General features: G+C 50.0%; 2 protein-coding genes across 2 annotated transcripts in view; one reads left to right on the plus strand and one right to left on the minus strand.

The window, feature by feature from the left end:
* Window positions 1-17,076, plus strand: part of LOC122871905 (NACHT, LRR and PYD domains-containing protein 3-like) — a 35,547-nt gene extending 18,471 nt beyond the window's left edge. The window contains exons 2-11 of one of the 2 annotated variants that reach the window (XM_044187483.1): window positions 8,044-8,172; window positions 8,285-8,407; window positions 9,238-9,369; window positions 10,218-10,334; window positions 11,271-11,349; window positions 11,512-11,740; window positions 11,877-13,656; window positions 14,051-14,224; window positions 15,534-15,580; window positions 15,735-17,076. In XM_044187483.1, coding sequence (XP_044043418.1) covers window positions 11,347-11,349; window positions 11,512-11,740; window positions 11,877-13,656; window positions 14,051-14,224; window positions 15,534-15,580; window positions 15,735-16,306 — 2,805 coding nt within the window. In that variant the 5' untranslated portion in view covers window positions 8,044-8,172; window positions 8,285-8,407; window positions 9,238-9,369; window positions 10,218-10,334; window positions 11,271-11,346 and the 3' untranslated portion in view covers window positions 16,307-17,076. The remainder of the gene's footprint in view (window positions 1-8,043; window positions 8,173-8,284; window positions 8,408-9,237; window positions 9,370-10,217; window positions 10,335-11,270; window positions 11,350-11,511; window positions 11,741-11,876; window positions 13,657-14,050; window positions 14,225-15,533; window positions 15,581-15,734) is intronic. The other variant, XM_044187482.1, reaches the window with a different exon arrangement.
* Window positions 1-24,215, minus strand: part of LOC122871907 (NLR family CARD domain-containing protein 3-like) — a 752,187-nt gene that overhangs the window by 74,301 nt on the left and 653,671 nt on the right.

A 24,215-nucleotide genomic window follows, 5' to 3' on the forward strand; every position in this document is an offset into this window, starting at 1 on the left:
GCCAGTGGGAGCAGACTGGGAAGAGCAGAAAGAGAGTGGAGGATCGCCACACAAACACAGAGAGACAGACAAAACACACAAGGGGAAACAGGAAGGGGAAGAACACGGGGAAACTTGTAGTCACAGTGATCCTGACAGATTTGATTCAGTCAGTATGGCGACATCTGCTGGCCAAACCCTTGGTTTTGCATTTGTACGGATGGATTAAATCTGAAACCACGATGAAGCAGTTACAATGTTAGCGCTACATGGCTGAAAGCAGTCAGTAAACAGTAAAATAAGGCTGATATGTGAACGTGCAAACAGGAAAACAGGAGTGAAACTAACTTTTAGAAACAGAGCGTTCTCTCTGGTCTCAGACTCACATCAGTTTATTTGCAGTTTAACTCCTGATGCTAACTTTATACAGCGCATCTCCTGCTCTGGTGTTTTAACAGTACTCCCTTTACAGTCATTTCTTACAGTGTATGTCCTGGCTGACTACTTAGTTATTCTGTCATCATGTTTTTAGTTGTAATTCCTCACTGTGGCCATCTGAGGGCAGTAAACACTAATCAGTGCAGGATCAATAACGTGCTCAGTAACATTGGTGTTGATGTGAAATAGAATAATAAAAGATGTGTGTGATCAGCGCCCTCCAGAGGTCAGAGGGAGTAGCTGCAGGACACATGAATACACATATTGATACTGACACTGATCGGTACATATTGATCCTTATAGTAAGTGTGGATCCTGTTGGACACATCAGTGTAACGCAGTGTTGCAGTGACTCCGTGTGGCCACTGGAGGGCAGTAAACACTCTGACCATTCCTCCACGAGTCCATCAGTCAGTTTGGAAACAACATCAGAGTTGACAGCAGTTTAATAATATCTGTGTTCACACACAGAGCAGCATTATCAGCCTGATGAACATTAGCGATACATGTGTAATAATGTCAGTGTTGCAGTTACTGGCTGTGGCCACTGGAGGGCCAGTGGGGCCAGCTCTGCTCCCCCTCTGCACCCGGCTGCCCCCCTCTGCTTCCCTCTGCCTCCCTCTACTCCCCCCTCTGCTCCCCTCTGCTCCCTCTGCTCCCCCTCTGCTCCCCCTCTGCTCCCTCTGCTCCCCCTCTGCACCCGGCTGCCCCCTCTGCTTCCCTCTGCCCCTCTGCTCCCCTCTCTACTCCCCCTCTGCTCCCCTCTGCCCCCAGTGCTCCCCTCTGCTCCCTCTGCTCCCCTCTGCCCCCTCTGCTCCCCTCTGCCCCCAGTGCTCCCCTCTGCTCCCCTCTGCTCCCCTCTGCCCCCCCCTCTGCTCCCCTCTGCCCCCAGTGCTCCCCCCTCTGCTCGCCCCTCTGCTGCCCCCTCTCTGCCCCCTCTGCACCCGGCTGCCCCTCTGCTCCCCTCTGCCCCCTCTGCTCCTCTCTACTCCTCTGCTCCCCCTCTGCCCCCCAGTGCTCCCCTCTGCTCCCCTCTGCTCCCCTCTGCCCCCCCTCTGCTCCCCTCTGCTCCCCTCTGCCCCCTCTGCTCCCCTCTGCCCCCAGTGCTCCCCTCTGCTCCCCTCTGCACCCGGCTGCCCCCTCTGCTTCCTCTGCTTCCTCTGCCTCCCTCTACTCCCCCTCTGCTCCCCTCTGCTCCCCTCTGCTCCCCCCTCTGCTCCCCCTCTGCTCCCCTGCTCCCCCCTCTGCACCCGGCTGCCCCCTCTGCTTCCCCTCTGCCCCTCTGCTCCCCTCTCTACTCCCCCTCTGCTCCCCTCTGCCCCCAGTGCTCCCCCTCTGCTCCCCTCTGCTCCCCTCTGCCCCCTCTGCTCCCCTCTGCCCCCAGTGCTCCCCCTCTGCTCCCCTCTGCTCCCCTCTGCCCCCCTCTGCTCCCCTCTGCCCCCAGTGCTCCCCCTCTGCTCGCCCCTCTGCTCCCCTCTGCCCCCTCTGCACCCGGCTGCCCCCCTCTGCTCCCCTCTGCCCCTCTGCTCCCCTCTCTACTCCCCTCTGCTCCCCTCTGCCCCCAGTGCTCCCCTCTGCTCCCCTCTGCCCCCTCTGCTCCCCTCTCTACTCCCCTCTGCTCCCCTCTGCCCCCAGTGCTCCCCTCTGCTCCCCTCTGCTCCCCTCTGCCCCCCCCTCTGCTCCCCTCTGCTCCCCTCTCTGCCCCCTCTGCTCCCCTCTGCCCCCAGTGCTCCCCTCTGCTCCCCCTCTGCACCCGGCTGCCCCCTCTGCTTCCCTCTGCCCCCTCTACTCCCCCCCTCTGCTCCCCCTCTGCTCCCCTCTGCTCCCCCCCTCTGCTCCCCTCTGCTCCCCTCTGCTCCCCCCTCTGCACCCGGCTGCCCCCTCTGCTTCCCTCTGCCCCCAGTGCTCCCCTCTGCTCCCCTCTGCTCCCCTCTGCCCCCCTCTGCTCCCCTCTGCTCCCCTCTGCCCCCCTCTGCTTCCCTCTGCCCCCAGTGCTCCCCCTCTGCTCCCCTCTGCTCCCCTCTGCCCCTCTCTGCTCCCCCTCTGCTCCCCTCTGCCCCCCCAGTGCTCCCCCTCTGCTCCCCTCTGCTCCCCTCTGCCCCCCTCTGCTCCCCTCTGCCCCCAGTGCTCCCCCTCTGCTCGCCCCTCTGCTCCCCCCTCTGCCCCCTCTGCACCCGGCTGCCCCCCTCTGCTCCCCTCTGCCCCCAGTGCTCCTCTCTGCTCGCCCCTCTGCTCCCCCTCTGCACCCGGCTGCCCCCTCTGCTCCCCTCTGCCCCCTCTGCTCCCCTCTCTCTCCCCCTCTGCTCCCCTCTGCCCCCCCAGTGCTCCCCCCTCTGCTCGCCCCTCTGCCCCCTCTGCACCCGGCTGCCCCCCCTCTGCCCCCCTCTGCTCCCCTCTCTCTCTCCCCTCTGCTCCCCTCTCTGCCCCCAGTGCTCCCCCCTCTGCTCCCCTCTGCTCCCCTCTGCCCCCAGTGCTCCCCCCTCTACTCCCCTCTGCTCCCCTCTGCCCCCTCTGCTCCCCCCTCTGCTCCCCTCTGCCCCCAGTGCTCCCCTCTGCCCCCCAGTGCTCCCCCTCTACTCCCCTCTGCTCCCCTCTGCCCCCAGTGCTCCCCCTCTGCTCCCCTCTGCTCCCCTCTGCCCCCTCTGCTCCCCTCTGCCCCCAGTGCTCCCCTCTGCCCCCTCTGCTCCCTCTCTACTCCCCTCTGCTCCCCTCTGCCCCCAGTGCTCCCCCTCTGCTCCCCTCTGCTCCCCTCTGCCTCCCCCCTCTGCTCCCCTCTGCTCCCCTCTGCCCCCCTCTGCTCCTCTGCCCCAGTGCTCCCCTCTGCTCCCCCTCTGCACCCCCTGCTGCCCCCTCTGCTTCCCTCTGCTTCCCTCTGCCTCCTCTACTCCCCCTCTGCTCCCCTCTGCTCCCCTCTGCTCCCCCCTCTGCTCCCCCCTCTGCTCCCCTCTGCTCCCCCTCTGCACCCGGCTGCCCCCTCTGCTTCCTCTGCCCCTCTGCTCCCTCTCTACTACCCCCTCTGCTCCCCTCTGCCCCCAGTGCTCCCCTCTGCTCCCCTCTGCTCCCCTCTGCTCCCCCCCCCTCTGCTCCCCTCTGCCCCCCAGTGCTCCCCCTCTGCCCCTCTGCTCCCCTCTGCCCCCTCTGCTCCCCTCTGCCCCCAGTGCTCCCCCTCTGCTCGCCCCTCTGCTCCCCCCTCTGCCCCCCTCTGCACCCGGCTGCCCCCTCTGCTCCCCTCTGCCCCTCTGCTCCCCTCTCTACTCCCCTCTGCTCCCCTCTGCCCCCAGTGCTCCCCCTCTGCTCCCCTCTGCTCCCCCTCTGCCCCTCTGCTCCCCTCTCTACTCCCCCTCTGCTCCCCTCTGCCCCCAGTGCTCCCCTCTGCTCCCCTCTGCTCCCCCCTCTGCCCCCTCTCTGCTCCCCTCTGCTCCCCTCTGCCCCCCCCTCTGCCCCTCTGCCCCCAGTGCTCCCCTCTGCTCCCCCTCTGCACCCGGCTGCCCCCTCTGCTTCCCTCTGCCCCCTCTGCTCCCCCTCTGCTCCCCCCTCTGCTCCCCTCTGCTCCCCTCTGCTCCCCCTCTGCTCCCCTCTGCTCCCCCTCTGCACCCGGCTGCCCCCCCTCTGCTTCCTCTGCCCCCAGTGCTCCCCCTCTGCTCCCCTCTGCTCCCCCCTCTGCCCCCCTCTGCTCCCCTCTGCTCCCCTCTGCCCCCCTCTGCTCCCCCTCTGCCCCCAGTGCCCCCCTCTGCTCCCCTCTGCTCCCCTCTGCCCCCTCTGCTCCCCTCTGCTCCCCTCTGCCCCCAGTGCTCCCCCTCTGCTCCCCTCTGCTCCCCTCTGCCCCCTCTCTGCTCCCCTCTGCCCCCAGTGCTCCCCTCTGCTCGCCCCTCTGCTCCCCCTCTGCCCCCTCTCACCCGGCTGCCCCCTCTGCTCCCCTCTGCCCCCAGTGCTCCCTCTGCTCTCGCCCCTCTGCTCCCCTCTGCACCCGGCTGCCCCCTCTGCTCCCCTCTGCCCCCCTCTGCTCCCCTCTCTCTCCCCCCTCTGCTCCCCTCTGCCCCCAGTGCTCCCCTCTGCTCGCCCCTCTGCCCCCCCCTCTGCCGGCTGCCCCCTCTGCCCCCTCTGCCCTCTCTCTACCCCCTCTGCTCCCCTCTGCCCCCAGTGCTCCCCCTCTGCTCCCCTCTGCTCCCCCCTCTGCCCCTCTGCTCCCCTCTGCTCCCCTCTGCCCCCTCTGCTCCCCTCTGCCCCAGTGCTCCCCTCTGCTCCCCCTCTGCACCCGGCTGCCCCCTCTGCTTCCCCTCTGCCCCCCTCTACTCCCCTCTGCTCCCCTCTGCTCCCCTCTGCTCCCTCTCTGCTCCCCTCTGCTCCCCTCTGCTCTCCCCTCTGCACCCGGCTGCCCCCTCTGCTTCCCTCTGCCCCCAGTGCTCCCCCCTCTGCTCCCCTCTGCTCCCCTCTGCCCCCTCTGCTCCCCTCTGCTCCCCTCTGCCCCCCCTCTGCTTCCTCTGCCCCCAGTGCTCCCCCTCTGCTCCCCTCTGCTCCCCTCTGCCCCCCTCTGCTCCCCTCTGCTCCCCCCCTCTGCCCCCAGTGCTCCCCTCTGCTCCCCTCTGCTCCCCTCTGCCCCCCTCTGCTCCCCTCTGCCCCCAGTGCTCCCCCTCTGCTCGCCCCTCTGCTCCCCCCTCTGCCCCCTCTGCCCGGCTGCCCCCTCTGCTCCCCTCTGCCCCCCAGTGCTCCCCTCTGCTGCTCGCCTCTGCTCCCCTCTGCACCCGGCTGCCCCCTCTGCTCCCCTCTGCCCCCTCTGCTCCCCTCTCTACTCCCCCTCTGCTCCCCTCTGCCCCCCAGTGCTCCCCTCTGCTCGCCCCTCTGCCCCCCTCTGCACCCGGCTGCCCCCTCTGCCCCCTCTGCTCCCCTCTCTACTCCCCCCTCTGCTCCCCTCTGCCCCCAGTGCTCCCCCTCTGCTCCCCTCTGCTCCCCTCTGCCCCCCAGTGCTCCCCTCTACTCCCCCTCTGCTCCCCTCTGCCCCCTCTGCTGCCCCTCTGCTCCCCTCTGCCCCCAGTGCTCCCCTCTGCCCCAGTGCTCCCCCCTCTACTCCCCCTCTGCTCCCCTCTGCCCCCAGTGCTCCCCTCTGCTCCCCTCTGCTCCCCTCTGCCCCCAGTGCTCCCCTCTGCCCCCCAGTGCTCCCCTCTACTCCCCTCTCCCCTCCCCTCTGCCCCTCTGCTCCCCTCTCTACTCCCCCTCTGCTCCCCTCTGCCCCCTCTGCTCCCCTCTGCCCCCAGTGCTCCCTCTGCCCCCCAGTGCTCCCCTCTACTCCCCCAGTGCTCCCCTCTACCCCCAGTGCTCCCCCCTCTACACCCCCTCTACTCCCCCTCTGCTCCCTCTGCTCCCCTCTGCTCCCCCCTCTGCACCCGGCTGCCCCCTCTGCTTCCTCTGCCCCCCAGTGCTCCCCCCTCTGCTCCCTCTGCTCCCCTCTGCCCCCTCTGCTCCCCTCTGCTCCCCCTCTGCCCCCCTCTGCTTCCCTCTGCCCCCCCAGTGCTCCCCCCTCTGCTCCCCTCTGCTCCCCTCTGCCCCCTCTGCTCCCCTCTGCTCCCCTCTGCCCCCAGTGCTCCCCTCTGCTCCCCTCTGCTCCCCCCTCTGCCCCCTCTGCTCCCCTCTGCCCCCAGTGCTCCCCCCTCTGCTCGCCCCTCTGCTGCCCCCTCTGCCCCCTCTGCACCCGGCTGCCCCCTCTGCTCCCCTCTGCCCCCAGTGCTCCCCTCTGCTCGCCCCTCTGCTCCCCCCTCTGCACCCGGCTGCCCCCTCTGCTCCCTCTCTGCCCCTCTGCTCCCCTCTCTACTCCCCCTCTGCTCCCCTCTGCCCCCCAGTGCTCCCCTCTGCTCGCCCCTCTGCCCCTCTGCACCCGGCTGCCCCCTCTGCCCCCTCTGCTCCCCTCTCTACTCCCCTCTGCTCCCCTCTGCCCCCCAGTGCTCCCCCCTCTGCTCCCCTCTGCTCCCCTCTGCCCCCAGTGCTCCCCTCCCTCTCCCCCCTCTGCTCCCCTCTGCCCCCCTCTGCTGCCCCCTCTGCTCCCCTCTGCCCCCAGTGCTCCCCTCTGCCCCCCAGTGCTCCCCTCTACTCCCCCTCTGCCCCTCTGCCCCCAGTGCTCCCCCCCTCTGCTCCCCTCTGCTCCCCTCTGCCCCCAGTGCTCCCCTCTGCCCCCAGTGCTCCCCCTCTACTCCCCCTCTGCTCCCCTCTGCCCCCCTCTGCTCCCCTCTCTACTCCCCCTCTGCTCCCCTCTGCCCCCTCTGCTCCCCTCTGCCCCCAGTGCTCCCCTCTGCCCCCCAGTGCTCCCCCTCTACTCCCCCAGTGCTCCCCTCTGCCCCCCAGTGCTCCCCCTCTACACCCCTCTACTCCCCCCTCTGCTCCCCTCTGCTCCCCTCTGCTCCCCCTCTGCACCCGGCTACCCCCTCTGCTCCCCTCTGCCCCCCTCTGCCCCGGCTGTGGTCGTCTTCTCCATGTTAAGGTAATGTTTCACTATTTTAAACTCTATGACTCGTTGCTCATCTTGTTGGCACCAACTGCTTTCAGCTGTCGGCAGCTTAGTTCCACAGAAACAGCAGAAAGCTGCCGCTCGACGCTTCATTTCTCCAAACTCACAGCTCTGAGTTTCACTGGAAACTCGGGACGAAGGAGGCCAAACAGCCGCCATTAATGTTACAAATCTCCGCCATGTTGTGTCGGTGTCTGGGAGTGTAAGCGGCGGAATAAGAGCAGCAGCAGAGTCAGCGGATCCTCAGCAGCTGGACACAGAGTCGTTATTACTGTGTAGCTCCACTGACTGACGGCTGAAGGCAGCTTTTCCTGCCTGAATCAGCCTGTGGAGGAGGCGGAGACGAGCCGCTGCTCTCCCGCTGTCTGAGCCACTAAATGCGGCCTCGCTCGGCCGGACAGCCGCTGGAGAACAGCTGTTTGTGTCGTTATATTTCCACCACAGGACTGATGTGCAGACAGTTTGGGAGTCAGAGGGTCTCCCAGCTATCTGAAGGATCAACAGGTTCTTCATCCAATGAGCTGGAACCAGTGTCGCTTCTTATGTTTCACATCAACATGCTCATTACCCCAAATACGGATCTGATCAACAGCTGCTAAACAATCAATACATGAGAGAGACTCATTCACTTTGATCTGTCAGCGTTTTACTGAGGCTGCATTTATTTCAGGATCATATTATTCAACAGAGGTACAAAGTAAGTACATTCACTCAGGTACTGCACTAAAGTACAGTTTGTTGCTTATTATATTGGAGCCTTAATCTCAGCTGTTGCTGTGAAATAATCAGCTGTAGCTTGTTGCATCGAGTCCTTTTCTACAGGGACTCTGTAGACGGAGAGGTTCTGTCAGACCACATCAGTCCATCTCAGCCCCTCTGTGTGTCGGTGAAGGAAAATCTGCACTTCACTGCAGCTTCATGACGCCATCTAGTGGCCTGATAGTAGAAGTCCAGCAGCTGATGGCAGCTTCCTCTGCCTCACTGCTGTCTGACTGCATTCAGCTGACACTGATATGAAACAGAAAGTAACAGCCAATCACTGGAGGAGCAGCTGAGCTTCTTACAGGAGAAATGATGGAAAGGAGGATTTCAGCTGATGTGCAGATGAAGGATTTGTGTTTCCTCTCCAGATCAAAGTGTGTGTGAGCTGATGTGGATGTGAGTTCAGCAGCATGAATCAGTGTGAGGACAGAGAGGAGGAGCCCCTCCTCTAAAACCAGTCTGTGTGGGGAACATGGCAGCCAGACCAGAGCTCAGAGGTGAGATGAGGATCTCTAACTGTCCATGACTCTTCTCCATGTCAGAGCTCAGCACTCAGATCACTGCACCATCATTATTCACACTCAAAGCTCTGTGTGTGTTGTGTTCAAGGCCAGAGCAGCAGAGACCAGACTCTGCTGGACCTGGACCTGAGCCCAGCTGTGTGTCCTTGAAGAGCGACCAGTCCATAGAGCCACCTCTATGTTTCAAAGGACCAGCTTCACCACTGACAGAGTGAGTCAGCATCAAGTTCCTCTATAATATCAGCAACATTACAAAACATGTGAAAGAACAAATTCCTCCTGAAGAGCAGTAACATCTGATCAACAAGAACCAGAGGCTTTGAGACTTCAAATGAGTTTCTTATTGATTTTTTATTTGACTAACAAACAAGCGACGAACAGCAGGCAGGGATCAGTCAGTAAACTCAGTGTGATCCACCTCCACTTGTTCACTCTCAAAGAATGACTCTAATATGCTCCCAGCTAAACTAAAGGAAAAGTTTTCAGATCCACTTAAACAGTGAACGCTGGTTTTTAACAGTGCAATAACATCAGATAACAGTCGAAACTCTTTACTGGGACATCTAGAGATTTTGACGTTTCATTGCAGCTGTCCCAAGAGGCACTCACAGTGATGTCACTTAGACTATAAAAATCACTTCCGTTCACAAGGACAACAAAAGAAGAGCAGCCTGTGGTAAAAGTTACCGAGGTCCAGACTCAATGGTAGCTACAGCGGTGCATGATCTGAATATGTCCACAGTGAGTTTTACAGCCAACTCGTGTCTGATTTTCCAGAACTGACATTCATACAGTGTATTTTACATTACAACATTAGAATTCATGAAAAATCTCTGAACAAACTCTTCAGTTTTAGTCAACATACAGTTTGAAGTCTCCGTGGCTTCAGATAATCAGGTTGAAAGAAATGTGTTTTACAGTTTGGTTATTATCATTATGTTGATCCTTTTCTTGTTGATAGCTGCTAGTTTCTCCAGCAGCATCTGTGGCTGGAGATTAAAAAGAGAATTTCCATTCAATGTCCATCTTCCTCTTCAACAGGATCTATGGGGGACAAGCCTCTGCTGAACCTGGACCTGGACCTGAGCCCAGCTGTGTGTCCTTCTGTGACTGGTCAATTCCTCGCCTCATTGATTTTACTGAGTTTAAACAAAGACATTTCTCTGCCAGGCAGTAAGTAGTTGTCAGCATTCAAAGTGTTGGACAGTCTGACCTAAAATGTTCATATTTCCCTCCTCATGTTGCTCACTGCTGATGTTTGTCCTCATTAAGTCCAGTCTGACCAGTTGTCCTTATAATGTTCCTGTTCTCCTAGAGTGATGATGATGAAGGTCAGATGAAGATTAGTATTAAAGGACAGGTTCAGGTGTTTTCCAGTCTGTCCCTAAACAACACTGACGTGCCCACATGTACACTGAAAGAGTTGTTGGTGGCTGGAACTGGTCCTCCTGTGCACACTGGCCCTGAGCAGATCTCTTCCTCATGTGATTTCAATGGAAGTGGTGGAGGACAAAATCCACAGTCCTGGTTCTGTGTAAAAACACATTGTAAAGTTCAGCTGAGGATAATATGAGGCTTCAGCAGTCTGACTTACACAAATCAAGTGGGGATCTTCCAAAGTGTCTTTAGTCTGAAACTGCTCTTTGAATTTTGTCCTAAAAGCTTCACCTACCAAAGTCTGTAAATAACAGTCAGGATATTTGTGGTGAGTCTAGTAATGCAAACGTTAGAATACAGGCCAACAGTGTCGCTGCTGACGGACCCCACAGTTCAGTTTGTTATCTGTCAGTAACAGTAAAATCTGCTCAGAGATCAGGACATTTAGTCCTGGTTTGGTCCAATATTTTATAGGAAAATGAAGCGATGATACACAGACTGAAATCATTCAGCTTCATGTTTTATTGAACTTTGGTGTGTTGATCCTTTTCTTGCTGATAGCTGCTAGTTTCTCCAGCAGCTTCTGTGTCTGAAGACTAAAAAGTGATTTTCCATCCCTGGTGGTCTTCCTCTCTGTCCAACAGGATCTCTGGGAGACCAGCTTCTTATGGACCTGAACCCACCTGTGTGTCCTTCAAGAGTGACCAGTCAAATGATCGCCCCATTAATTTTAAAGTACGACAGCCCTCTGCTGCAAAGAGGTCAGCTGTTAAAACTTTAAAATATCACTGATTCATGTTTTAACTGTTATTTATCCAGAGAAGTTTTATTGAACCTGTTTGTTTATTTTCAGCATCGTTCTTCTTCACATACATTTATATTCTCACATGTAAAAGCTGCCCAGTATAACCAGTATAACCAGTCTTCAGCTCTTGACTTCAGTTTAACATTTTCTCCTCACACACGTTCTGACTGTTGTCTGATGACTGCAGGAGAATAAAACAGTGAAAACTGTTATGGATCACTGCAGGCTGCAGAAGCTCAAAGAGGAGACAATGTTCACCTCTACCAATGCTCAAACATGTGTTGTGTGTAAAACAAGCTGATTGTTTTTTATTGTGTCAAACAAGTGGAAAACAAAATACATACATATTGTACATTATAAAAGAAACAGCTGTACCAACTTCTACAAACAACACCTGTACCTGTTTGCTTACCTGTAGCCAAGAGAAATATGTTCAAGCTTTCATTTGACACACAGTTCAGTGTGAAATCACCCTCAGCTTTGGTTTGATCCAGTATTCTCTGGTTTTCTCTTTGGTGTTCCTGATGTTTCTCTCACTTCACCTGCTACAACTTTATTGCAACTCACTACCAATTTGCACTGGACAGGTAGCATCCAGTTAGCTTGTGTGAGCTGTGCGTTGATGTCCACAGTATTATAGGGGTCAATAAGAGCTGGAGGGACTAAACCAGACAAGCTGGTGAACCAACACAGTAAACTGAAAGCTGCACAGAAATGCAGACAGGACTGTTGATTCACAGTGGGATCAGCAGTACGACCAACACTTTAATGTCAGGGGAAACCATCTGATTCAATGTTGTAATCAACACTTTAACTCAAAGGACCTTTAGCTTGTGTTTGTCTCTGTTTGGACGGACATAATGCGAACTAATTCTTCATGATTCCTCCACAGAGTCGACCAGGAGAGCTCAGAGGTTCCCAGTGGTCAGTCTGCCCAGCAGCATCAAACACACCTGGACTCCATATTTATGGTCTGTACATGTACAACAACTACTTTTACATCACTTCTGGTCACAATAATCTCCATGCTGCACTTTTTAGACCAGTGGATTGTCAGTCTGTCCAACATGGATCTGATGTTTGGTTCCATGATTTTAGTTTGATTGTTTCATTCATATAATATTCTGTTCCAGCTGCTGGAGGAGAACATTGTCACTTTTGTGAAGAACGAACTGAAGAAGATCCAGACGGTTCTGAGATCAGATTACCCAGAATGCTCAGAGAGTCAGAGGGAGGATGAGGAGGTGTTGGACGGTAAGGAGGAAGAGCAGAGGAGGAGCAGCAGAGAGGCATTTCTGAAGATCACACTGCACTTCCTGAGGAGAATGAAGCAGGAGGAGCTGGCTGACTGTCTGCAGAGCAGTAAGAGGATTTCTCTAAAGATTCAACATGCTGGATAAACATTTACTAATGTCTCAAGAGACGGAGGAAAATATATTCATATACTCATTCTTTAAGGAAATTAAATGATCAAATATTTCCTTGTGTGTTCATTCAGGGTATCCTGTTCCAGTTCGTTTCCAGCATAAACTTAAATCTAACCTGAAGAATAAGTTCCAGTGTGTGTTTGAGGGGATCGCTAAAGCAGGAAACCCAACCCTTCTGAACCAGATCTACACAGAGCTCTACATCACAGAGGGAGGGACTGGAGAGGTCAATGAAGAACATGAGGTCAGACAGATTGAAACAGCATCCAGGAAACCAAAAACAACAATTAGACACGAAGACATCTTTAAACCCTCACCTGGAAGAGATGAACCAATCAGAACGGTGATGACAAAGGGAGTGGCTGGCATTGGGAAAACAGTCTTAACACAGAAGTTCACTCTGGACTGGGCTGAAGACAAAGCCAACCAGGACATACACTTCACATTTCCATTCACTTTCAGAGAGCTGAATGTGCTGAAAGAGGAAAAGTACAGCTTGGTGGAACTTGTTCATCACTTCTTTACTGAAACCAAAGAAGCAGGAATCTGCAGGTTTGAAGAGTTCCAGGTTTTGTTCATCTTTGACGGTCTGGATGAGTGTCGACTTCCTCTGGACTTCCACAACACAAAAATCCTGACTGATGCTACAAAGTCCACCTCAGTGGATGTGCTGCTGACAAATCTCATCAGGGGGAACCTGCTTCCCTCTGCTCGCCTCTGGATAACCACACGACCTGCAGCAACCAATCAGATCCCTCCTGAGTGTGTTGACATGGTGACGGAGGTCAGAGGGTTCACTGACCCACAGAAGGAGGAGTACTTCAGGAAGAGATTCAGAGATAAGAAGCAGGCCAGCAGAATCATCTCCCACATCAAGACATCACGAAGCCTCCACATCATGTGCCACATCCCAGTCTTCTGCTGGATCACTGCTACAGTTCTGGAGGACGAGTTGAAGACCAGAGAGGGAGGAGAGCTGCCCAAGACCCTGACTGAGATGTACATCCACTTCCTGGTGGTTCAGTCCAAACTGAAGAACATCAAGTATGATAGAGGAGCTGAGACAGAGAGCAGGAAGATGATTGAGTCTCTGGGAAAAGTGGCTTTTGAGCAGCTGCAGAAAGGCAACCTGATCTTCTATGAATCAGACCTGACAGAGTGTGGCATCGATATCACAGCAGCCTCAGTGTACTCAGGAGTGTTCACACAGATCTTTAGAGAGGAGAGAGGGCTGTACCAGGACAAGGTGTTCTGCTTCATCCATCTGAGCGTTCAGGAGTTTCTGGCTGCTCTTCATGTCCATCTGACCTTCATCAACTCTGGTGTCAATCTGCTGTCAGAACAACAATCAACATCCCAGAAGTCTAAAACAAGAAAACACAAACCTACAGTGACACATCTCTATCAGAGTGCTGTGGACAAGACCTTACAGAGTCCAAATGGACACCTGGACTTGTTCCTCCGCTTCCTCCTGGGACTTTCACTGCAGACCAATCAGACTCTCCTACGAGGCCTGCTGACACAGACAGGAAGTGTCTCAAAAACCAATCAGGTAACAGTCGAGTACATCAAGAAGAAGATCGAAGAGACTCCCTCTGCAGAGAAAAGCATCAATCTGTTCCACTGTCTGAATGAACTGAATGACCGTTCTCTAGTGGAGCAGATCCAACAGTCCCTGAGTTCAGGAAGTCTCTCCACAGATAAACTGTCCCCTGCTCAGTGGTCAGCTCTGGTCTTCATCTTACTGTCATCAGAAACAGATCTGGACGTGTTTGACCTGAAGAAATACTCTGCTTCAGAGGAATCTCTTCTGAGGCTGCTGCCAGTGGTTAAAGCCTCCAACAAAGCTCTGTAAGTAGATACATAGTGGGGTTTATTCATGAACAGGAGAAAGAAATTAAAAACTATATACTCGTTTCCTTCTGTCAGGATTTCAAATTTCACAGTACAGAAAGTCTTTGAATTTTCCAATGTATTTTGTACTAATTGAGGTTCACATATTGTACAGCATGAAATATGAATTCTGGGTGAGACCGAGAGCGTTATTTTTGTTTGAAATGATTATATCATATTATCATTTCATGTTTTTTATACTGATTCAGTCACGTTTCCAACACGTTTAGAGTAAAACAGCAAGGATTTTAACGTGCTGAGAAGATATTATATATACTGTATCACCAAAAGTCCAGACTCAGCATTTTAACACAAATGTTATTTGTCATCTTGTTCACTATTTCCTCTCCAGACTGAGTGGCTGTAACCTCTCAAAGAGAAGCTGTGAAGCTCTGTCCTCGGTTCTCAGCTCCCAGTCCTCTAGTCTGAGAGAGCTGGACCTGAGTAACAACGACCTGCAGGATTCAGGAGTGAAGCTGCTGACGGCTGGACTGAAGAGTCCACATTGTAAACTGGAAACTCTCAGGTCAGATTAAGTCACAGTTTGTCTAATTATTTAAGTTATTTCTCAAAATTTCAAGCTCCACTTAATTTCACAGAGCTGCTAGCATGGCTATATCCTCTTTAACATTTAGATGTCATGTTTACTGTTGAATCCCTGATTCAGTCACTGTATTTATTGATTCGTTTATTTGGAGAGTCTCCTCTTGTATCTGACGGACGCAGCAGGACCCTCAGATGATCTGCCATGTGTGTTGTTTGGTGTGTTTGCAGGCTGTCAGGCTGTCTGATCACAGAGGAAGGCTGTGCTTCTCTGGCCTCAGCTCTGAGCTCCAACCCCTCCCATCTGAGAGAGCTGGACCTGAGCTACAATCATCCAGGAGACTCAGGAGTGAAGCTGCTGTCTGCAGGACTGAAGGGTCCACACTGGAGACTGGACACTCTCAGGTATGAAGAGGCAGCAAAAGAAGACACACAAGTCATAAAACCATCTGGTTTTAGAAGAAAACATAAAAAAACAGGAAAAACATCTTTAACTAAGTAAAAGACAGGGTGTGAGGGTAGGAAAGGTTCGGTATAAATGTAGTTGCTCTTTAAGCAGCGTTCAGCGTTAATGCAGGCCAAGTCTGGAACAGATGCTGCTGCTGGATGCAGCTCAGGTTGTTGAGGTGGTGTTGGCCAGGTGGAGCAGGTGGAGGGCTGAGTTCCACCTGTTTTAACAGATGTTCGTGTACTCACATCTGGACACGTCACGTTTGTCACAGCAGATTTAAATCTGAGAGGAGTTTTCCCCAAACTGTCGTTATTTCTGCTTCGAGTGACGTCGAACATGACGTGTGCAGCACAGTGAAACAGAAGGGATCCTGACAGGAATTATTACTGCTGTAATATACATCACAGATATCAGTTCAGCACCAAACCACAGTAACATGAACACGCACAAAACATCCAGCACATGAAACGATGTGTTTCTGTCAGGAAGAGGTTTTCTGACACTTGTGAGGGTTTGGAGGGAAACAGTCTGGGAGTCTCTGCCACCTGGTTTATGGCAGAGGTCTGGAACCAAGGAGGGCTGTTGAAGTGGGACTCTTAATGGAGACGGGACGATCCAAAAAGAGGTTTGTGTGTGTGATCAGATGTCGTCCTCCTCTTTCACGCACACCAACATCCTGTGGGTCACTCTCAGTGTCTGAGGAGAGAGGCAGAGGGGAAGAGGAGCAGGGGGGGCAGGGAGGAGCAGGCACAGATTGTGTAGATGTGTATGAGAGTAATGTAATGTCCATGTCTGCATGCTGAAAGAGGACGTGCTGGTCTGACCCCCCTCCTCCTTTCAGGGTGGAGCCCGGTGGAGTCCGATGGCTGAGACCAGGTCTGAGGAAGTGTAAGTGTGTTTTTACTTTGATTCATGAAAACAAAGCCGCACACATTCAGCCATCTTCAAACTGTGACATCACTCATTCACGTCTCTGATGTCGTCATCAAACAGATGATAGATTAATAACTGCAGCTGTGTTGTGTCTCGTTCTCTCCATCAGATTCCTGTGAACTCACACTCGACACAAACACAGCGAACAGATGCATCAAACTGTCTGACGACAACAGGAAGGCGATATTACATTTGGGTGTATTAACAATAGTTCTGAATTCTATTCAGCCTGGCCATCCAGACAGGTTTGACCTGCCTCAGCTGCTGTGTAGAAATGGTCTGACTGGTCGCTGTTACTGGGAGGTCGAGTGGAGAGGAGAGGTTTATATATCAGTGAGTTACAGAGGAATCAGCAGGAGAGGAGACAGAGAAGACTGTTTGTTTGGAGGGAATGATCAGTCCTGGAGTCTGAACTGCTCTGATGATAGTCGTTACTCTGTCTGTCACAATAAGAGAGAAACATCCATCTCCTCCTCCTCCTCCTCCTCCTCCTCTGTCTCTAACAGAGTAGCAGTGTATGTGGACTGTCCTGCTGGCACTCTGTCCTTCTACAGAGTCTCCTCTGACACACTGATCCACCTCCACACCTTCAACACCACATTCACTGAACCTCTTTATCCTGGCTTTGGGTTCTGGTCCTGGTCCAGGTCTGGTTCCTCAGTGTCTCTGTGTTCTCTGTAGGAGGGAGAGTCTCCTCCTGTTAGAGAAACACATCAGTTGAGTCTGTACAGGATCACAGCTACAGAAATCTTTCAGGTTATTGTCATAAATTCATCAATGAACTCAAAGGGATTTTCAAAGCTTCTCCATCTAACAGCTGTAAATAAAGCCCAACATTTTCATGCTCACGGTTGTTTTCTTGGATTAACGACATTTAAAAAGGAAGAAGTCACATTTGGCATCATCATGAAAACTGAGCTGATCCTAAAGACTGTTGTTATATTTGGTCAATTATTTTCACTTTCCTTTCATTCCTGAAGCTCATGAAGAAGAAAAGATTGTTAAATATGACCATTAATCTTCTCTCTGGAAACGTCTAGTATTTATTTCTGTAATTTGGTTTCACAGGGGAGATTTGTTCCTACAGTGACTCAGCTTCCAGCTCAGGACCAACGTTTTCATCCAGAGAACAATAAAGTTTAAGTTCTAGTGCGTCTGCAGAAATCACTGAACTGTCAGTGAAGTTTGGAACAGCAACATAAACTCTTTCAAAGACAGAAACCTCTACTTTTAAAGATTCAAAGGTTTCAGATGTTATATGGAGTTAAACCTTCAGTTTGGTATTAACCTTCTAACAGTACTACTTTATTTAGATTCTGTCTCCTCCCTGGCATTATGTTCATACAGTTTGCTTTAAAATGGAAATGAATGGGAGCTGTCTGCGCCTCCTGCTAAATGTTTGTTACTTAATAAAGCTCGACAAGAAATCCAAAAATAAAATACATTATTCTGAAATGGGCCAATTTGCATAATGAGTACACTTTTGTACTTTTATTACTGATACTTTGACTACATGAGGCCGATAATACACTGTGGTATTATTACTTTTACTAAAGTAAAACATCTTCTTCTTCTGCCAGCTCTTCTTCCAGTGCACACTGACTGTGTCATATGTAGAATATTAATGCAGATTTCTTAACTAAAATTGTACGTATTTGAAAAATAGAGCTAAAACTTACACAAACACTGGTTTGGTCCTTTAAGTTTGACCACTTAATTGCTGCACGTGTTAAAAGTAAATGAACACGAAAGAGTTTAATGTATCTAAACAAACCTAAAGTCTATTTTTCTACACAGCAGAATCATTTTCAGATGTAAGGCACAAAACAAAAAGACACGAGGGAGGAAGATACATACTTCATGTCACTATGACTGCTCCAAAAAGGTTTTCTAGCTTCCTGGTTTACTCCCAGGGTCTGCTTGTCCTCTGATCAGCTAATGCAGTAAGCTAACGTGTTCACTGAAGTTACGTTAGCCAGCTAACAGCCCTTGTAGCCATAAAAGTCCCTTTTTTGTGAGAAAAAATGATCATCATCATCATCAAAACATGAGACCATGTAGTACCTGATATGACCACATGGCAGCGCCAAATCCACCAAAAGAGAGAGACATTTGAGTTTAACTAACTAAAGTCAGTTATGTTATATGGACTAACCAAATTTGTTTAGAAGTTGCATATTACATATTTGTCTATTCAAATTAAACCAATGATTTTACAACAAAACATTCAATTCAAGCTTAATTAATAAAAATAAAATGCTTTCACTAACTTTTACTAGTTAGGTTGAATTAACTCTAGTTTGTCAACAGGTTCCACACAAATGACTTTAGTAAACTCAACTTAACATTTGTTAGTTCCTTTATTCACCAACACAAGAGTTTATGAACAACACAACTGTTTATCAAATTCTGTTTTACAAAAGAGAAAACAGTTAAACATACCCATGAGTGGCAGCATTTAAAGATGGTTATCTTTACCTTTAAAACAAAAAAGGCAACAAATCTGGACACGCTTTACATGCATGTCACCGAACAGTGGTGAACAGTGGTGCATGTCACAAAAAAACTGAAAAAAGGTAAATAATATACCTTTTTATAATCACTAGTAGTGATTATAAAATAGTATGTAAAATAGTAGCCTGCATGCTGCCTGTTGTCGTAGCACCATCTCGTCGTCTTACTTTTTCCAACTTAGTGCATCACTGGCTACATTAACTTCTGTGTGGACTGCAATGTCCCAACTAAGATGGTCCATTGTTACCCGAATAACAAACCGTGGGTAACAAATGACATCAAGGACATCCTGAATGCCAAGAGGAGGGCCTTTACTGATAGTAATAGGGAGGAGGTGAGGGCAATCCAGGCCGACCTGAAGGTGAAGATCAGGGAGGCCAAGGAGAAGTACAGGAGGAAGCTGGAGTGGAAACTCCAGCAGAACAGCATGAGAGAGGTCTGGAGCGGCATGAAGAGCATCACTGGCTTCAGACCGACTGGCAGCAGAGGAGCAGAAGGCAGCTTGGACAGGGCCAACAAACTGAATCTGTTCTTTAACAGATTCGACACACCGGCTCCTGCTCATCCCCCCTCTAACTCAGCTGCTGTCAGCCCTCAAGCTCCCCTGAGTACTCTGCTCCCCCTCCCCATCAGGCTAACGGCCCTCTCCAGACCGACGACTCCCCCCTCCCCCGTCTGAAACCTCTGCTGTGTGCCTGACTGCTGACCAGGTGAGAGGACAGCTGATAAAACTCCACTCAAACAAGGCTGCAGGCCCAGATTGCGTTGGCCCCGGGGTGCTAAAAGCCTGTGCCCCCCAGCTATGTGGAGTCCTTCAACATGTCTTGAGCCTGAGTCTTCAAAGGGTCCCTGTTCTGTGGAAGACATCTTGCCTCATTCCTGTGCCGAAGACGCCGTGTCCCAGTGGCTCCAAGGACTACAGACCGGTGGCACTGACCTCCCACATAATGAAGACCCTGGAGAGACTAGTGCTGGAACAGCTGCGGCCCATGGTCAGACCCCTCCTGGACCCCCTTCAATTCGCCTACCAGCCCCGGCTGGGAGTTGAGGACGGCATCATCTTCCTGCTTAACTGCATTATGAGCCTGTGGTGGCCAGTGCTATCCTGTATGCTATTGCTTCTTGGACAGTGTCTCCCACCCGCTCCATGACGTGCTGGTCAAACAAAGGAGCACCTTCAGCGGAAGACTCATCCCCCCACAATGCACCACAGAGCGCCACAGGAAGTCATTCCTGCCTGTGGCCATCAAACTCTTTAACTCCTCCCTCTAAGTGTTAGTCTGCATGACTCTAAGTCACTAAACTGGACATTGATCATTAACATCTCTGCAACACTTGAAATAATTGTGCAATATCCTGTGTTAATACTCCTGTGCAATATTTAGTTTCTCCTATTTATTATTCATACCTCCATTACTGCTGTTGCACTACTACTTATTACTTATATTATTACATTGTATTATTATACCGTATTATCACCATCAACGGTAAACCCACTTGGTGCTTTATTTGTTTTCTGACCTGTTTTATAGTTTTATAGTGTATTGTATTATATTTTTTGCTAGTACTTTCTCCTGTGTGCACTGACGTAAAGGCGAGCTGCTGTAACAAAGAGTTTCCCTTCATCTTTCCACATTCAATATCTGTAACACACCACCACAAAAAAACAACAACAAAAAGGGATTTCAGTTAAAGGAAACTTACTTGCAAAAAAAAAAAAATTTTGAAGAGTTTTACAAATAACATACCATATGACTTAAAATAAGGTTAAATAATAATAATTTAACACATTTATATAATCTGTTAAAAGCTGAAGTTATAAATAGCTCATGATAATTAAAAGTAAACAGGATACAAACAGAAACAAGCTACTCAGAACTAACAAATGAAATGGTAACGCAAGAAACATGATTAACATTAGTAGATGTTGCAGATCTTACCTATTGTGAGTAAAGCACCTTAGCAGGAACACAAAACACACCTTTCATTAAGGACCTGAAAAATTGCGATTGAGATTTTGTGAAAAACTACAAACCAATAAAATAATCACACTTTGTAATTTTTATTGAAAATATCAAAAATTGGAAATTGGAAAGAACAAAAGTTTCAAACCAAGTATTAACCGCTGTTCATTTTGACAGCAGATTTTAGTTTAGTTTTAGTCGGATGGACACCTAGTGGTTGAACTTTGTATTGCAGTTTCAACGGAGACGGACTGCAGCATTGTTTTTCAAATTAACAAGCATGTTAACTTAGTACGTTTCTTAAATATATCTGCAAACATATTATTGTTTTTTTTTTGCTTTAGTAATGTCAAAAACTTAAAACAACGTAAACACTACAGTCAGAAATATGCAAGAGAAGTTATACAGTTCAGGTGTAATTCTATTTATTAAACATGTAAAATCATTTCCAAAACATTACATATAGCATTATAAATGTTGCGTTCCAGCGTTCATGATATAAAAAATAAACATACTAGTATAACTTTGAAAATAGAGTGAACACGGAGCAGTTTTCCGTGAGCGGGAAAGTAAACTTGGATTAGCCACGTGGCTAAGCTAGCATGCTAACTTGAGCATGTCTAAAACTCTAGAACTCTCTAAAACTAAAGCAGGAAAATAAAGAACATATCTCTTAATAAAAAAATATTGATGGTGGAAAAACAAATATCCTCCTACCTTTCCCAGCCGTTGAAAAGGTAAGACGTCCCTCTATCAAAACCAAACGCAGGTGTGCAGAGAGTCAACTATCTTTGCGCTCGTGTAATCTGACACGTCTTGCTCTTCTTCTCTGGGGTTTCGTGGCAGTTGGCGTCGCACTATACTGCCACCCTCTGGATGTAAGAATGTTTTACTTAACATAAATGGTTTGTGTTTAGACAACGCGTTAGGATTTTGTATAGCTAAGTTGAGACATGATTACGTGATTTTTTGGTGCAGTTACAGGTGAATTTTTTACACTTAAAACTGATGAACATCACAATCACAATGGTAAAACTAAACTAAAACTGTTAGCCAAAGCTAGCTGACGAGCGGTCAACGTATTCAACTTTCAATTGAGAATGACTTCCGGATGGGAGCCGAAACGTCTTGATTCTGAAAACAGTGTCCAGATGACTACGACTGAAACCTTTTCTACGGTATTCAACTTTCGTTACGTTTTGCACAACTTGCGATGTTTCTGTCACATATGTATTGTCGAATTTATAAAGATGTTTTCTTTATTTATTCTTTATTTCACTTAACACACACACACTCAAACTGTGTGTGTATGTGTGTGTGTTTAGGACGACCCGACAGATAAAACAGAAGAAGAAAGAAAAGAAAGCACAAGAGGAAAGAAGAAGACGACCGAAACTAAAGATTAAGTGTAGTTTAGAAAAAAGTATTACTTATCATTTTATATTTATTTATATTCTCAGAAATAATTTGCCATGAAATGTAAATGTGCCAGATGTGTAAAGTTAGAACTCGATATCAGAGTTTACGCTAACGTTAGCAGCTCTCTTTAACACTCCAGCAGCTCCAGACGACGTTACCCACCTACGTAAAAATGTTTCTCTGCTTTCGCTTCTGTCTGAGATGAAGGATGCGTATGTAATATTTATTTACTCGTTTTTATCATTCATTAGTACTTTCTTGTTTTAGACACGTTTTTTTCTCACTAAATAAAAACACCAAACTAATAAAAATCGTACATAAATTGAAAGAAAGTGAAAATGATTTAGCGCCCTCTAGCGGTCGCATCGAAACAAGACGTTGTGCTAATTATCAATTGTGTGACAGGTGAACAATCAGAGCGCACACACACACACACACACACACACACACACACACACACTGAGGCTGGGTTTACCTGTAAGTATAAGCACACACCTCTACACACACACACACACACACACACACACACACACACACACACACTGAGGCTGGGTTTACCTGTAAGTATAAGCACACACCTCTACACACACACGCACACACTGAGGCTGGGTTTACCTGTAAGTATAAGCACACACCTCTACACACACACACACACACACACACACACACACACACACTGAGGCTGGGTTTACCTGTAAGTATAAGCACACACCTCTACACACACAGCTCGGGGTTCAGTCAGGGAAACACCGAGACACTGAACGCACCACACGGTACAAAACATTACACAACATAAAATAAAACTGAACTCATCTGAACTAAACTCATCACTTCTGCAGCACACACACACTGTGACCCTGAGTGACCCCCTACTGCTGACCTTTGACCTTTAATTTACACACACACATCCACACGTGCCTCATTCCTCCACACACACACACATTTACACTCACTAATGAACGTTGTTTAAGTGATCTACCCGTGTGTGTGTGTGTGTGTGTGTGTGTGTGTGTGTGTTAATTATTCTGGGTCTAACCTTGTCAACCAGTAATTGGCGCTCTGACACACACTGTGTGTGTGCAGACAGTGGTGTTACCACAGCGCCCCCCGCTGGTCACAGTCAGTTTGTCATGTTGATGATATGAACACACGTTAGAAACTGGAAATGCACCAATAAACTCCAGTTCTGCCCTTTTAATTGTTTCCATTATTTTATTTTAAAAATCTGTTTTCCTTCTTGTTCCTACAGTTGGATGTTTAGAAATGAACAACAGTTGCACATTCATAGACGAGCGTGAAAGAGTTTTTAAGGATTTTAAAGTGGAAATTACATTTTTTTGCAGAAAAAAAAACCACATCAGACACTCATTTCTCAGCCAAACTCGAGACGTTGTGAAATGAGAAATAAATTAAATAATGTGCATCAATGTGGATCTGTTTTTGGAGGAAAGAGTGAAATGTGTGAAGAAACAAGGTTCACTAATCCAGTCCAATAGCTCAGCATGGTCGAGGACCGTCTGCAAGTTTTGAGGTCGTGGGTTCGAGACTCCGGTGATTCACTGTGTTTTCAGAATCAGAAACACTTTACTGATCCGAGGGGAAACTCTTTTGTTACAGCAGCTCACTGTCATGTCAGTGCACACAAAGAGTAGAAGTACTAAGAAAAAAATATAATACACTATAGTACAGTATAACCAAATAAATTAAGTACCAAGTGGGTTTACAGGTTGATGATAGAAGTAGAGTACAGTATAAGTAGTGCAATGAGTAATGTCAATAACAAAAAATATGAATTTTAAACTAAAATATTGCACAGGAGTCTTGCATAGAATATTGCACAATTGATGGGGAGGGGGGAGCAGAGTACTCAGAGGAGCTTGAGGGCTGACAGCAGCTGAGTTAGAGGGGGGATGAGCAGGAGCCGGATCCCTGATCTTCACCTTCAGGTCGGCCTGGATTGCCCTCACCTCCTCCCTATTACCATCAGTAAAGGCACTCCTCTTGGCATTCAGGATGTCCTTGATGTCCACGGTTTGTTATTCAGATAACAATGGAACATCTTAGTTGGGACATTGCAGTCCACACAGAAGTTAATGTAGCCAGTGATGCACTCAGTGAGCCCATCAATGTCCTCTCCATGAGGCTCACAGAGTGCATCCCAGTTTGTCATCTCAAAACATTCCTGCAGTGCCTCATAGGCCTCCTCTGACCATCTCCTCACTGTCCTTGTCGTCGCAGGCTGCCTTTTAACCAGAGACACATAACAGGGTTTGAGGTGAACCAGGTTGTGGTCTGACCTACCCGTGGGGGGAGGGGAGAAGAGCTGTATGCGTCCTTAATGTTAGCACACAGCAGGTCCAATGTCTTCTCCTCTCTAGTAGGACAATAATATGTCCTACTAGAGATAATATCACGTGGCAGATAATATGGCCGGAGTCCCACAGCTAACAGTTCAATGTCCGGGCTACAGATACTCTGCTTGATAGTAACGTGACCAGGGTTACACCATCTGTTGTTAACCAGAACAGCAAGCCCGCTGCCTTTCCGCTTACCGCTCCCGGTGTGATCCCTGTCGGCCCGAACAGTTTGTAAGCCGTCGATGGAAACATTATGATCCGGATATCCCAGTGTAGCCATATCTCTGAGAAGCACATCAAACTACACCGTCTACCGTCTGACTCCGGGCTAACGCC

Source organism: Siniperca chuatsi, linkage group LG24, assembly GCF_020085105.1.
Source record: "Siniperca chuatsi isolate FFG_IHB_CAS linkage group LG24, ASM2008510v1, whole genome shotgun sequence".
In the NCBI taxonomy this organism is placed as follows: domain Eukaryota; kingdom Metazoa; phylum Chordata; class Actinopteri; order Centrarchiformes; family Sinipercidae; genus Siniperca; species Siniperca chuatsi.